The sequence below is a fragment of the Daphnia magna genome, linkage group LG8 (assembly GCF_020631705.1).
Source record: "Daphnia magna isolate NIES linkage group LG8, ASM2063170v1.1, whole genome shotgun sequence".
In the NCBI taxonomy this organism is placed as follows: Eukaryota; Metazoa; Arthropoda; class Branchiopoda; order Diplostraca; family Daphniidae; genus Daphnia; species Daphnia magna.
In genome coordinates, this window is record NC_059189.1 from 364,351 (window position 1) to 379,788 (window position 15,438).

The window sequence follows — 15,438 nt, forward strand, 5'->3', positions numbered from 1 at the left end:
CCGCTTGTATATCCGGGTTTTTTGTTTTTCTGTTACCTCATGGTTAGCTGCTAAAAGAAAGGAAGTGACGAAGGATTACAACCTTTTGCTAAAAAAACTAGTGTATTTAATTAATTAGGTAAAGATTTTCTGTGACTCTGTTTTGTCTTTCCTTGTGGGGCTTGAAATCAACAGATATAAAAGTAAACGAGGGACCGTTTCCTCCATCTCGAAAATCCGTTATCAGGTAATCGCAGTATACTTTTGTAAATTGTTGTAAACATCGCCAATGTGACTGATACGACACTATGCTCTTTGCAGGCACCACATTTTGCTCTGCATGCATTCATGAAAGGATTTCAAGACAACCAACTTTTCCTGTTGGCAGACAAAGCATAAAACCCCCTCAGCTAAGACTGGTGCCAAGGATCCTTTATAATCTCATATACAGGTTAGTTAGTTGTAAAGCTTGAATCAGAACTAAACAGGGTAATATGCTTCTCAATTATAATTCCAGGCTACCATCACTGGTAATAACTCTGTCTATGGGTACATAGCAAAATTGAAGTTAGCTACCCTAGACAAGAATGTGAGTTCAATCCAACAGAACCAGTGCCATGTGAGCTCAGCTACTGGCTAGTTAAACAAGAAAATGAGTTGAAAGTAAACAGACTATTTGGGTAATTTTTTTTTTGTATATTTCTATGACTTTCTGTACATATATGTCCTTCCAAAATCCCCTATCTGAAGTTCTTTAGGTTATTTAAGTTTCTTAAGTAATCTTGAGTGTGAACTGGATTGCAGGAGAGAAAATAAGCGAGGGCATTAAATCTTCGCAGGAAGGATAGTCGCCGTTCAAACATAGGGTGTTGTAGACGTATGCCCCCTTTGGACAGATGGTTTTTGCTTTATTATTCCATTGATCACTGAATCAATAAAAAAGTCAAAAATTCCGAAAAAAAATGAGAGATCGTGGATATCTTTGATACTTACATTTACGAAATCACCTTTAAAATTAATTGTGTTAGTCTGCGTCTATCGGGAAGACTGGAATAAGAAAGGAAAAACCAGTCGAGAAACTGGGCCAGTTACTTGGTGGAATAAATCAATCTCTGAATCATGCTGGCTTTATGTAAGCACCCAATAGTTGACCGCCTTCCTTTTGAAATGAGATTATAGTTTTAAGATGTAAGAACAAGAAAGCCAGTTACTCGTTGTTGATTGCTCGAAGCGAAAAATTTCTTACCGACTAATCACTTTCTCCTGAGACTCGTTTAACTGGCTTGAAATCAGTTTCTTGTACTCACATTTCCTACCACTCCAAATCATGTAGCCTACATAGCCACCGTGAAACGCAGCGAGTTCAAAGCTTTATCACATTAATGTTCACAGCCATGTCGACAAGACTGCCTCTTCTCGTCTTCTTGGTCCTTTCAGTTTCCCGTAATGTGCCAATAATCAATAGCCTTGAATTTCCTTCAGTGAACAAAAATACCCTCGATGAGTGGTGGGTTCATCGAAGCGTGCCAACCGCCTCAGTGACCTCCAACGTCAGCGAAGAATGCATTCGTGACACTCGGGAATATCTGGTGGCTCTTCACCGCCATGAATCGTGGGCAGTAAAGAGTAAGTTGTAACATAACGAACAATTCAATTGTAAGTTGAAGAGCTATAATGTCATTTGAATGCAGTGTACGAATCGTCTGGCAAAGTGATTGAAAACTTGATCCACATCGAAGGAGGCGAGAGCGTGCATCACGAGTCGGGATTATTTGATGGATGTTTATCTGTCCAGTCTGATGGAGTCTCGTTCAAAGGGCAGTATTGCACCGTTTTCTTTGGACTGAAACCCGTCGCAGAAGAAGAAAGGAGTTTGGATGATATTCCGGACGCGGATGTAGAAAATATTTATCTTTTACCAGAAGCCCAGCGTTGGCTTTTGCTTGCCGTCGACATGCACTGCCAGTGACTTGCGTTCTGCAGTTGCCCAGCAAGTCAGACATCGTGTCGGCAAAGGTAAAAACTTCTCCATCGTGGCCATCTCGAGCGAAGATTACTGTTACACTGAGGAGAAAATTCACAATCGTAGAACGACATTCGATAACGTCACTCTCATCGTACTGTAAGTGTTGCAATCATTTTGCTTTCCAGCTGCAGGTGCCTCACAATATTTTTATTTTCAGGACAGCGTTTGGTTCTTTTGGCCGTCACTGTTTTCACCGCAACAGGTTACGATGTCTTGTTCAATCAAAACGAGCAGAAAACAGTCGATTCCTCGTTCGCCATTCAATTGCTTCAGTGTTTCTCTGCCAAACGGAATTGTAAAACAATACTCGAGAACGACGGAGAATAGTAAAGACAATTTATCTTGTTTGCACGGTATACGCGTTTTGGCCATTTGTTGGATCGTGTTGATTCACGTTGGCGGAGGACTCACTTTCACAAGATTGATCTACAACCGGAAAATGGTTTTAGAAGTAATGTTTATCAACTTGTTTGTTGAATAATCCACCGCGCAATTTGAAACGTTTCTTTTCTTCTGCTTGCAGAATACTTTAATGTGGCATTATCAGCCCATCACAAACGGATTGTTCACAGTCGACACTTTCTTTTTGATGAGTGGCCTTTTGGTGGCGTTTACACAAATGCGTCAGTTGGATCAAAACGGTGGATTCTTCAACATTAGACGATTTTACGGCCATAGATACATGAGGTAAATGAACAGACTATTGGAGATTAAATGAACCCCATCACTTACTGATTTTGAAGGTTGACTCCGGTTTACGCTTTTGTTCTGGCATTCGTGGCGACACTTTATCCGTACTTGGGAACTGGTCCTGACTGGAATTTAATCGAGCAAAAGAGTAGAGATGCCAGAAAGAATTGGTGGACCAACATGCTGTACATCAATAATTACGTGCATCCAACAAAGAATTGGATGACGAATCCAAATGTAGCAGCTGGAGAGACTTGGTATCTGGCCTGCGATATGCAAATGTTTTGGATCAGTCCGCTATTAATTTATCCACTGTGGCGGTCGAAAAGAGCCGGAATCCTTTGGGCTGTAGGCAGTTTGTTAGTCTCTCTAGCAATATCGGCGACTCTCTTTGTTGTCTACGATCTACCAGCCACGATTTTTTGGATGAGACCGTAAGTGAATTATTATTATTAATTTTTTTTCTCGTTTTAGTAAGTTGGATGTTTATTCCATTTTTGTTTGACCGATGTTTAGATCTGACATATTAAAAATCGACGCATACGCAGACAAGCATTACGTACAGACTTCTGCTCGATTTCCTTCCTACGTAATAGGAATTTTGTTGGGATGGTTGCTGTACAAGACAAAAGATCAAAAAATCCACATCAATAAGGTAAGAATCAATCGAAAATGAGATATAAAAGACCTGTACTTAATGAAGCCATTTTCGTTCATAGTGCCTAGTTGTTACAGGTTGGGTGATGGCCACGTTGACTGGGATGGTCGTCATCTACGGAATGCTCCCTTATTTGGATGAAAATACAGTTCCAGTCATAGATCCGGTTGTTCGGGTCTCGTATGGAGTCCTCCATCACTCGGCTTGGGCTCTTGTAATTGGATGGGTCATCTTCGCCTGCACTCACGGATATGGAGGTCCGTGTTTTGATTTAACTGCATCAACGGCAACTTTTTTAAAGGGCAAAATGTGAGTCAAGTGAACACATTACTCAACCTCTATTCAACAGGTTTCGTTCACCGGTTTCTGTCGTGGAAGCTGTTCCTCCCGTTCAGCCGTCTGAGCTATGCTGTCTACCTCCTCCATCTTCATTACACTTTTGCTTACCTTTCTCACTTGCGCAAGCCCTTCTATTACTCGGAATACGTTTATTTCACGACTTACCTTGGAATTTTGGTGATCGCCTTTATGATGGCGTTTGTTGTCTCTGTCTTCGTGGAAATGCCTTTCACCAATTTAGACAAGCTCCTCTTCCCGAACGAGACAAAAGCTCATCTGCAAAGTAAGCCTGTCTTTATCGCTGCACTAGATGCTGAAATCATGCATAACAAACAATATTCTTTTTTAGCCAAAAAGAAAAACTGAATTGTCTTCATCAACGATGAATAGTCAAAGACTTTGCCACCAGTTGGAGCTACTGGTCATCCAACAAGTCAAACATAGGCGGGCACGTTTAAGAAGCTGTGTGAAAAATGATACTCCATCTTGCAACAGCTTCACTTCCCCAATCAGTTCTAAACGAAAATGTATCTCTTTCCTCGACACAAAAGCTGATTAGCACTCAAAATAAAGATATTCGGAACTATAAATCATCCTGTCTTGGAACTTATTTGTCATTGACGCTGGAACGGAGAATAAGATTCCCATCTTTAGCCCAGAACTGCATTGTGCCTTAAGAAAAAGAATCAAAAGCAAGTGAGTCAATGTACAAAGGAAAGGTGTATATACGAGCGGAGCACATAATGGGGGGGGGGGAAACCTGGGACGGGTTATGCTGTAAAACAATAAAGGAAGAGGAAAGGTGTAACTTTTACATAAGGGTGGTACATACAATTCAATAAAAGGACAAGAAACAAATCAGTGAAACAGGGCAGATTAGTCTACCATTTTCAATTTAAAAATAAAGAACCCACCCTCCCAAAAATAAAAAAATAATCAACTGATTAAAACAGGGTTTTACGCTAACACTTGAAAAAGGCATTTTCATTTCGTTGGAAATGCAAAAAAAAAAAAGGCGAGACACGTAAACACGAGGCGGGACGCGGACGGAGTCGAGCTAATAAGGGTTCAGTTTTATGGACGGCTGTGTGGAGACGCTCACACGAAGCCCAAAAAACACACATGGAATGCAAATTGTTTTTGTTTTGTTTTTTAAGAGAAGTAGATATCTATATATAACACGTTGATCGGGACATCAAAAAGGGAGGGGGATCTGCAGCTCTGTACATTTTTGTTGAATCTAATCAGAAAGGAATCGCGGTTAGAAAGAGAGCAACAATTGTTGTCGGGTGTCGTGAACAAGTCGGTTGTTGCCTCTGCCGATGATTAGATTATTCATCTTAGATACTGTTATGGAGGGATTAGGTCGATAGGGTCTTTTTTTTCTTTAAAAGAAAAACAAAATGCAAACAGAGAGAGCGATCACCCATTGGAATATTTTTTTGAAAAAAAAAGGAGATCGAAACTCGTCATCTTTTCAAAGAGAAAAATGTACAACCTTAATTATGATTACAATCGACGGAAACAATTTGGAAAAAAAAGGCACCAAGGTCTCGATATTATAGTCGGTTTGAAGGGAAGGGGGAATTTTTAGTTACTCTTTTGTTATGTTGTTAGAAATTTGTTTTCTTTAGTATCTGTGTACCATCACAAGATCCTCCACCAACTCTCTGCTATTTCACAAAAGGCCACACACACACACTGACACATTTCCTATAAGTTGTAGTAAAATAAGGTCAATAAGCGACGATTTGATAAAATAAAGAAAATTAAACAAAAAAAAAATAAAATGCCTCGACCCATTTCGTTGTTGCTTAAATGAGTCGCTCTTCTGGTGGAGGTTTCATGACTTGACCCATTTCTACGCGCGGACTAAACATTTCCTGTCGAGACGGGCTATAAGTGCCTCGAGTGGCCCGTTTGTTGCGAGCCATCATGACGAACACGACGAAACCGACCAACGCGATGAGCAAAAGGGCGGCCACAATGGGAACGATGATTGCCACCAATTTCAAGTTGGGTTCAAGTTGAGAAATGATTTTCAGCGAGCAATCAGATCCTTCGTAGCCATCGCCGCAAGAGCAACGATAGACGGGCAACCCCGTCATCTTGTCCACGTCGTCACAGTAAGACGTGCATTTCGCTCCATTGTAACACACCGACTCCTAGTTTTTATCATTTAAAAAAAAAATTAGAATTTTAGAATATTAAAAACAAAATGAATTGCTTACATTTGCATTCAAGGGGACGATGCGGCAAGGATCTTTACGATCGCAATGACGGCCGCAGTCATCCTCGCTCTCGCACACGCAACTGTAACTGCCAGGTGAGTTGATGCAACGGCCTCGGACGCAGGGGTCGTCACGTCGGCATTCGTCCACGTCCACTTCGCAGAGGTATCCTTCGTAACCGGTCGACGAACAATCGCACGTGAAATTGTTGACACCGTCGATACAGCGGCCGCCGTTCAGACACGGACGTTGAGCGCATTCGTTGATGTCGATCTCGCAATTGTCGCCAGTGAATCCTTCGTCGCATTCGCAAATGTAACCCTGCATAAAAATTCGATTTTCAGAACTTCTTTTCAACTGTTTTTTTTGGTTGAGAAAACGAGACTTACAGGCTCGAAAGAGACGCCGGTGCAGAAGGCGCCGTTGCGGCAAGGGTCGAGGACGGAACAATAATTAATGGGGTTCTCGCAGTTGATTCCGTCATAGCCAAACGGGCAGAAACAAGTGTAGTTGTTGGCCAGCAGAGTCACAGCATCGAATAGGTCAGTGCAATTGGCGCTGTTGAGGCACGGCTCATTAGCGCAAGTGACGACGCGGGGCTTCTCGCAATCGACGCCGACGAAATCCTCGGTGCAATTGCAAAAGTAACGGCCAATCAAATTATCGCACGTCGCGTTGTTCTGGCATGGGTCCGGATCGCATTCGTTAATGTCCTCGTCACAGCTGTGAATTAAAAAAAATTCAAATCAGTCGCCGGTGGAAGGCATAAAAAATAGACAGAAAACTTACAGCCATCCAGTCCATCCGGGTTTGCATTGGCAAGTGTAGTTGGCCACTCCGTCCAGACAATCGCCGTTAACGCACAGATGATGGACGCATTCGTCAATGTTGACTTGGCAGAGATCACCTTCGTAACCGGCCAGGCAATCGCACGTGTAATTGGCCAAAGGATCCAAACATTTGGCGCCGTTCTGGCACTCGTGATCGTAGCACAGTCGACATTCAAGTTCCAGATTGTTGAGCTGATCGGCGCTGATGGGACGGAATTTGCGAGCCGATGGATCGCTCAATAGATCCGAAGTAGGAAAGAAAGGCAAAAGCAATCCACCGACGCGGAATTCGTTGAGACATCCGCGATAAGGCACTGAATCGGGAAGGATCAACATGACGGCCGGTCCGGTTTCATTTTCGTTCTGGTCGGGCAAGATCGTCGTCTCGTCTGGCACTTGTCGTTCGACCAGCGAATGGACCGTCACCGTTGTGGTTTCCGTTCCACTTCCGCCCAAGGTGATTTGGCCTTCCGGTGCCACCAACTCGGCCAGGGAGAAATTGCCGGGCAAATTGAGCGTAACGGAATGCCACGAACCATTGAGAGCCTCCGGCAATTCGTAGAGACTTTCATTGACGACCAGGCCACTTTTGGCGATCCAGCGGATGATGACGCCTCGATTTTCGATATCCAGTCGAAGGAAACGGACGTGAGCGCTGGCTTCGTTTTGGATGGTCAACACGGTCCCTCCTTGCCTGGAACGGAACGAGAAGTCGATCGTTTGTTCGACGCCGGCCGATGAGGCATCAATGCCGATGCTCGTGTATTCGACGGTGCTGTTGACGCCGTTGAATGTGGCGCTCGACAGACACTCGTAGCCGTCGTTCAAATTGTGGCACAGGCCGCCAACTGGGCATTGATGAATGGCGCAAAATTCCAATTCGGCGCACGTTTTCCCCTTGAATCCTGGCGGGCAGATGCACCTGTCGCAACGGATTTCGTTTTCAAATGTTGAGCGCATTCAATTTGGAAAGTGTAAAAAACTAATACTGACTGAAAGTCGTTCCAGGTGATGGTGCAGTTGCCACCGTTGAAACAAGGATCCTCGCGACAATTGTTGTCGGACACGACACCTTGAAGGACATCCTCACTGCGTATGACTGTGCCCAGCGAGTCGGGCAATTCGTTACGACTGGGCACCTCCAATGGGAAGATTTCCACGATTCGCGTGATATTTCCGCTTTTAATCTGAAAGTGAGGTAGGAAAACCAACGATTAAAAAACGACATTTCCCATTGGTCAAACTCAGATGACGATCAATCGCTTTGTCCAACTAAATAATTAAATTAAGGCCACCGTTGAAGCGCAATCTACTACAAAAGGGGAACGAGTTGTACTGGAACGCCATAACAAGAAGCCAGCTACGCGTATACCGCTACTACAATTATTACCTTGAAGCAAACTTTCCTGTATCCATCCTCCGGCTTATTGTCAGTGTGTGTTATTTGATTATCATCGAAATTCATTGAATACAATTGATGAAACGGGGACAATACCTGGATGTCTTGTAAGATGCCCTTAAAATTGCGACCCTCCAGCACGTTGTTGTTGTTGTTGTTGTTGTGTTTGGACGGCGATGCCGATCGGCTGCCCGGAAGCCAATTGAGAAGCGATCGATGGCGTCGTCTGACGTCGAAGACGAGCCGAAGGTGGTAATCCTCCTAAAAAGAGAACCTGCGCTTGCAACGGTCGGAACGACGTCAACGAATCGTTGAGGTAGACGGTGCCGTTGATCTTGACTCGTAATTGAAGTCTGTCACGAATAACCTTTTGGCAATGCGAAAAAAAAGGAAATTAGGTTTTCTAATTTAGGCTAAACAACACCTTTGAGAGGGTGGCACTGCACCTGGACGAGATGACTGTTGCCATCGTTGAGAGATGGCGAATTGGTGGCGGGGAAGATCAGCTCTCCGTCTCCCAAATCCACGACGACCAGCAACCGGCCGCCTTGCAATTCTGCAGCCACGTAACTGGGCCCACCTGAATCGGCTGGCGGGGTGCCCAGGTAAAAGATCAAACCGCTCGGTTCTCTCGTGCGGACAAAGAGCGAAATGTCCATCGAATTAGACAAGGCCAGTCGCTCCTGCGGGGTGATGGAAACGGAAACCATGCTGGACGTCACGTTCTCGTGACCGAACGTTGCTGCCGTGTAGCTGAATTGACACGTGTCGCCCAGGTAAGGCCTTTGGCACGAGCAGTTGAAGAACGGTCCACAAATCGTTGCAAGTGCCTTCGTTTTGGCAGGGATTCGGTCGGCAGTGGTCGGTACGAGGGCAGCCCATTTCGACTCCGACGCCGGGCAAGTGGAGCATGTTGTTGTTGTTGTTTCCTGGAGCTGCGTCCGAGTTTAGCGGACTGGGACTGGGAATCACCCACTGGCCATTGACGACCACGTTTTCCATACAACCAATGAAAAACGGCAATCCTTGGGCTAGGATTCGTAGGAAAGATGTGGCGCCACCTAGAACGGTCATGCCGAAACTCGTTTCGGTCGAGTTGATGGATTCTACCGGATTAATCGGATACATGGCCTCCTGTTGGATTGAATCAAGACAATTAAAACGTTCACGATTAACTTAGAGACCCACAATTCGTACCAGCTGATTAACGGCCAAATGGAGATGAGTGAAATTAAACCGGACGCGAACCGATTGCCATTCGGCGTCGTTGAGATTGGAACCGAGGAAGACGCCTTCCCACTTGTTCAGCAGACTCGAATGCAAATTCAATTGTCCGTTGAGCAATTCGAGACGGTAGTACGTCTGCCCTTGTCCGACGGCCAGCAATCCTTTGGGCAACGTCGTGCGGAATCGGAAACTCAAATCGTATCCTTCCTCGCGGTTAGTTTGGACGGGCATAAAAGACGAGCCGTTAAAGGACATGGTGGTGGCGTGCTGGCACAGCTGGCCGTGGAAACCGAACGGGCACTGACAAGTGAACTTGTGGATCGTTTCGTCCTCCAAGAAGGGAGCGCAGATGCCACCGTGAAGGCAGGAGACATCGATGCAGCCCAGCAACTCAACCGAGCAGTTTTTGCCACCGTAATTGGACGGGCAGAGGCACTGGTAATCAGCGACACGATCTAAACAAGTGGCGCCGTTCTGGCACGGCTCGTAACGACCGCACTCGTCGATTTCCAGTTCGCAGTCATCTCCTTCGTAGCCGGGCAGACATTGACACGTGTAATTATTGATGCCGTCGAGACAGGTGCCGAATTTGCATGGAGACTGGCCACGGGGCGAAGCGGCTGTAGCTAAAGCGCATTCGTCGATGTTGATTTGACAGTCGACACCTTCGAAACCGGGCAAACAGCGGCACAGGTATCCTCCTGAGATGTTGTAGCTGAACGGCTCCGTTTCGCTGTGAAATATCTGGCCAGTCTCGTACAGGGTCCTGTTGGATCGTTCCAGACATTCGGCGCCGTTACGGCACGGCTGAGAAATCGGTTCGCATTCGTTGACGTCCTGTTCGCAATTCTTGCCCTCGTATCCCGGATGACATTGGCATTGATAATCTTTGACTAGATCGACGCATTCAGAGCCGTGAACACAGGGGGCGCTCATGCAGTCGTCGACGTTGATCTGGCAGTGAACGCCGTGGAATCCCGTGTCGTTGCAGTCGCATTGGTAGGAATTGATGCCGTCCAGGCACAGCCCGTCGTTCAGGCAAGGTGACGATTCGCATTCATCGATGTTGACTTCGCAACGCGGACCAGTAAAACCGGCCAAACAGATGCAGGAATAGGCGGCAATGCCGTCGATGCAAGTGCCGTTGTTCTGGCAAGGGTTCGACTCGCATTCGTTGATGTTGATGTCGCAGTCCTTGCCGGTGAATCCAGGTGCGCAAACGCACTCGTAGCCGTTGATTAAATTGTTGCATATTCCGTTATTTTGGCACGGATGCGACAAACACTCGTCAAACTCCAAATTGCAATTGTCGCCAGAGAATCCCGGTCTGCAGTAGCACTGATACGATCCTTTTACGATCAAATTTTTAATAACAAAATGCCATTACTCAGTTTGTAAAAGATCAAATGCTCTAATGAAATACCGATCGTGTTTTGACAAATGCCGTAGACGCAAGGTTTGAGGACGGTGCATTCGTCGATGTCTTCAGAGCAATTGCGTCCAGTGAAACCAGGAGGGCAGGAGCAAGTGTAGTTGCCAATGCCATCGATGCAGGATCCACCGTTTTGGCAAGGATTGGTCACGCAGTCGTTGATGTTCTCCAGGCAGAGGTGGCCAGTGAATCCAGTGGGGCAACGGCATTCGTAGCCGTTAATCAAATCGAAACATTGTTTGCCATCCACGCATTGGACGGAGAAACACTCGTCGATGTTATTCTCGCAGTACATTCCCTCGAAACCTGAAGAAACACAAACAATCCAATTCATTTTAATTTTCGATTAAGTTGAACACGGGGGTAAGAGTTCTCACCTGGCAGACATTCGCAGTAAAAGTTCAATTGCGGTCGTGTGGTGATGCAACTGGCTCCGTTTTGGCAAGGTGAACTGGCACAAGCGTCAAACTCTTCCTCGCAGTGGCGACCCATGAATTCGGGTGGACAAGAGCAAGTGTAATTGGCCACCTGATCGATGCAAGTGCCGTTATTGCGGCACAAATTGGGCAGACAGTCGTCCCGATTGACCTCGCATCGTTCGCCTGTGCAACAACAAAAATCGATAAGAACGGAAGCCCCCTTTTTTTAAAAAATTTGAATTGGATTAGCTAAACAATGCGTGTACCCAGGAAGCCGTTGAGGCATTGGCACTGGAAGGCGTTCGGCTGGTTGAGACACGTGCCGTTATTCAAGCAGGGGCTATCGGCGCACTCGTCGATATCGAAATCGCAATGACGGCCCGTCCAGCCGGGTTCGCAAACGCACCGGTAATCACCGACGAGGTCGGTGCACGTTGACGAATGGATTCCGCACTGGGTCGAAGCTAATTGGCATTCGTCGACGTCCGTCTCGCAATCGCGTCCTTCGTACCCAGCCAGACAGAGGCAGGAGTAGTTGCCGACGCCATCGACGCACGTGGCGCCGTTGAGACACGGCGACGGTTGGCATTCGTCCACTTCTTCGGAGCAATCGTTTCCGCCGAAGCCCGTGCCCGTGCAGGTGCATTCAAAGCCGTTGACCAGGTCCGTGCAGGTGCCGTTATTCCGGCACGGATTGGGTTCGCATTCGTCGATGTTGATGCATCCAGTGGCTGCTGTTCCGGCGAATCCAGTGAGGCAGACGCACTGATGCGAATCCACCCCCGTGTCGAGACAACGTGAATTGGCCGGACACGTGACGTTCAGGCAATCGTCCACTTCCGTTTGGCAACGTGCGCCGCTGAAACCGGGCAGACACAAACATTCGATTCCATTCAAAGCGCTACTGGTGCAGATTCCACCGTTCAGGCAAGAATCCGGCTCGCAATTGACCATAACGGCCGCCACTAGAGGATCGTCTGCTGCCAACATCTGTGGATAAAAATGGTTTCAAATTCACGTGAAAACACATCGCCCTCTAAGTAACAACGATGATGAAATCGTTTGAAATGTTTGATGGTGTTGTTACCCTGGAAGCCATTTCGAGTTGGCAGTTGTTGCCGCTGAATCCGGCGACGCATTGGCAAACGTAGCTGCCGAACCGATCGAAACAGGTTGCTCCGTTTTGGCACGGCTCCAGTAGACACTGATTGATTTTCGTTTCGCATCTCTGTCCTTGATACCTGTCCAGCCAATGAAATAAGCCAATGAGCCATTACGTAAGACGACTGCGCTGCTGCAACTCACCCGTTGCAGGTGCAAGTAAAATTGTTGACTCCGTCGATGCAAGTGCCTCCGTTCTGACACAGAGACGGATGCAGACAATCGTCCGTGTTGTCGGCACATCGGGGCCCGCTGAATCCCGGCCGGCAGACGCACAAAGAATCTCCGTTCGATTGCTGGTAACACGTTCCTCCGTTCAGACACGACTGATCGCCGCTGCACGCCGGCAAATCGACGGCATTCTCGCAGAGAGAGCCGGAAAAGTTGGGCGGACAGATGCAAGACGTTCCATTGCCCGTCGGATGTTCGTGGCAGGATCCGCCGTTGAGGCAAGAGAACTCTGGTCGTTCGCAAAGTGACCCCAAATCGTGTTGGCAACGGTCGCCGATGTAGCGCAGGGAACAGCGACATTCGAAGCCGTCGTCACTGTTCGACGATGACGAACATTTTCCGTAATTGCGGCAAGGACGATTCCAGCACGGATCGCTCGTCGCATTGTTGCAAACTGATGGCGTGAAAAAGATTAGAATTTTCTGTTTAGATTTGAAATAAAAACTAGACGAACCATCGCTGCCCAATGGAATGGGGCAGTTGGTGACTTGTAAATGCTGGTCGATTGATGTCAGCAAGAAGGAGGGGCCCTCCAAAAGACAACCGGAAAATCCGGTGCCGATTGTCATCAATTTGGCAGCATTGTCAGCGACAGGTCGTTGGAAAAGGGGCGAATTAATCACGAAACTGGCATTCACCACCGGCGTCCATTCGCCGTCTAATCTGATTTGTAGAAAGTCTTCGTGGAATCGGAAATCGACATCGTGCCATCGATTGTCGGCCAAATCGAAACCGGCTTCGGTCGTGAAGTCGTTGGAATCGGCCGAAAGGCTCAAACTCAACCGACCGCCCTGATTGGCTGGCAGCAGAGACACACTCAGCCGATCGGCAGCCATCACCTGGCACCCAATGGAAATAAATGTATATCTTTTCTTTTTGTTTAAAATGAAGACAGTTATTTAAGTTGTACAGTTATACAACAACAACAACAACAACTCAAGTCAGAGCCGGCCGACCACAAGACAATCTGCAACAATAATGGCGTGCCGTGTTGTATTGCGCCATTGGACCACAACATCTCGGGAAAAAAAAGAAGAACGAATGCATGGCGACACGCAAACAAAAAGTTCAATGGACTACATTTGCTGACTTCCAAATAAATAAAATCAACTTTACCTGCGACAAAATGGTGCCGGTGGTTGGCGAGCCGCAAGTGCGGAAACTAAAGCCCAGGTGATACGTTTGGGCAGACGTCGGTGGAAAGGTGACGCTGGTGACCACCGTCTCTTGCGTCCCATTGAAATACGCTTGCTGACCAGTGACGACCGCGATCGTCATCACCGTCGTCACAAAGGCTAATCGCCATGATGCTGGGCCCGTGTACATCATGTGGCCAACCATCTAAAGCAGAAAATGATTCAGAAAGGATTCTAAAGAATGATGAGCAAATAGGACACGACCTCAACACAACAAGAGATTCAATCGTCAAAATAAAACCATTGGCCAGTCATCTGTGCAGCTTAATTCGGATTCTATATTTGAAGTAAACGCCCAGAGCACAATAGAAAGTCTACACCTTGAGGCAGGTGTTGCTAACTCTCTCGCATCAGAACAAGAAATGAATGTCGACCAAACAAACACCAAGTTGCCACAGCAACCAGAGCGGCTCACTCTCGGCCGTCACGGACCTTACTGTTCCTTCCAGGTTCTTTCACCCAGCCCCTATATATTAGGGCCATCATCATATATATATTGCACACACACACACACGTATACGTACAGGATGGAGAAAATAGCAGAGATCAATATTTTTAAGGGATGCCGCAGTGAGAAAAAGAAAACTACTTTAAAAAAAAACATTTGGGGTTTTGTTTCGTCGTCTTTGGTTAAGTAATCGGATACGCTCTTGAAATCCATTCGGTTAAATAAATGGGCGCTGGATCTGATTTCACATGTCGTTTTTTTTTTTTTTTCGCTCTCCTTGACACGAACCATTTTCCCACCCCTCCTTCTTTGAAAACCTTTTGCGGGAGAGAAATTTGTTGCATTTTTGGGTGGAAAGCGAAAATGTCGAAAAGGAATGCGCATCCAAAGTTGACACAATATCGGCCACATTGCAGACAATCGACCAAGTGGCAATCGACTGGAATTTATAATTGCAACTGCCAGTGGGACAAATGAAAGTAGTAGTTGCCTTGTACCGAGTTTACCTGTCTGTGACCAAATTCAAGTCCATTTCGGACATGACCAAAGGCTTAGGAGGGACTTACGGACGGTCATATTACATGGAGCGCCAACGATGGGAAGTGTGTTCGGTTGAACTTGACTAGGTGAAAAGTATAAAGGTAATCAACTGCGGAGGAAACCGACAACGGAAGTTGTTTTTTTTTTGTTTTTACCTCCCCCTTTTTCCTTCTTTGTGCAAGACAGACCGTTGTCGTCCATCATTGCACACCTAACGGGAATTATATTTGTGTGTGTGTGTTTGAAGCCAATTGTTTTCCCCCTTCTCTTCCATACCCAATTCTTAAAACGAGTTTACGAGTGGTAGAAATGGTATGACCTTATTCTCCCCTTAGCCACTCAAACAAGATACTTGACGTTGCTCTTATTTAAGTGTAGCCGCGGCCATTAGAACTTTAAGCTTCAAATGTCGGATATGGAAACCAACTTTTTAGCAAAAAAAGTAAATTGGGTTTTCCCGGTTAGTGCGTCCAAGACACGTACGTTGAGGGGAGTGGGCAACGCGAAAGGATCAGCTGACCGGTATCGAATTCAAAAACCATATCTCGTTTTTTTTTTACACACAGCACCGGGTCATCTGACACTTTTTTTTTTCTCTTCTTTTCGGTCGGTCAACCAACTCGAAATTAAAA

The 15,438-nt window shown here is 46.3% G+C and overlaps 2 protein-coding genes across 2 annotated transcripts; one reads left to right on the forward strand and one right to left on the reverse strand.

Moving 5' to 3' along the window:
* Positions 1 to 9: 9 nt before the first annotated feature.
* LOC116933743 (nose resistant to fluoxetine protein 6) lies at positions 10 to 4,282 on the forward strand. The gene is given in 14 exon segments (XM_045178255.1): positions 10 to 226; positions 301 to 430; positions 497 to 659; positions 730 to 1,605; positions 1,671 to 1,888; positions 1,890 to 2,105; positions 2,168 to 2,314; positions 2,316 to 2,456; positions 2,529 to 2,692; positions 2,749 to 3,129; positions 3,212 to 3,350; positions 3,415 to 3,610; positions 3,703 to 3,975; positions 4,042 to 4,282. Coding segments are annotated over 11 exon segments (2,136 nt in total). The 5' UTR covers positions 10 to 226; positions 301 to 430; positions 497 to 659; positions 730 to 1,361; the 3' UTR covers positions 4,059 to 4,282.
* A 111-nt stretch (positions 4,283 to 4,393) lies between these two features.
* LOC116928245 (protein crumbs) lies at positions 4,394 to 14,181 on the reverse strand. The gene is given in 18 exon segments (XM_032935294.2): positions 4,394 to 5,857; positions 5,924 to 6,244; positions 6,313 to 6,646; positions 6,713 to 7,675; positions 7,747 to 7,940; positions 8,249 to 8,308; positions 8,310 to 8,519; positions 8,599 to 8,958; positions 8,960 to 9,286; positions 9,350 to 10,728; positions 10,803 to 11,117; positions 11,189 to 11,413; positions 11,497 to 12,220; positions 12,318 to 12,471; positions 12,536 to 13,016; positions 13,077 to 13,461; positions 13,739 to 13,963; positions 14,023 to 14,181. Coding segments are annotated over 17 exon segments (7,008 nt in total). The 5' UTR covers positions 14,023 to 14,181; the 3' UTR covers positions 4,394 to 5,506.
* Positions 14,182 to 15,438: the final 1,257 nt, after the last annotated feature.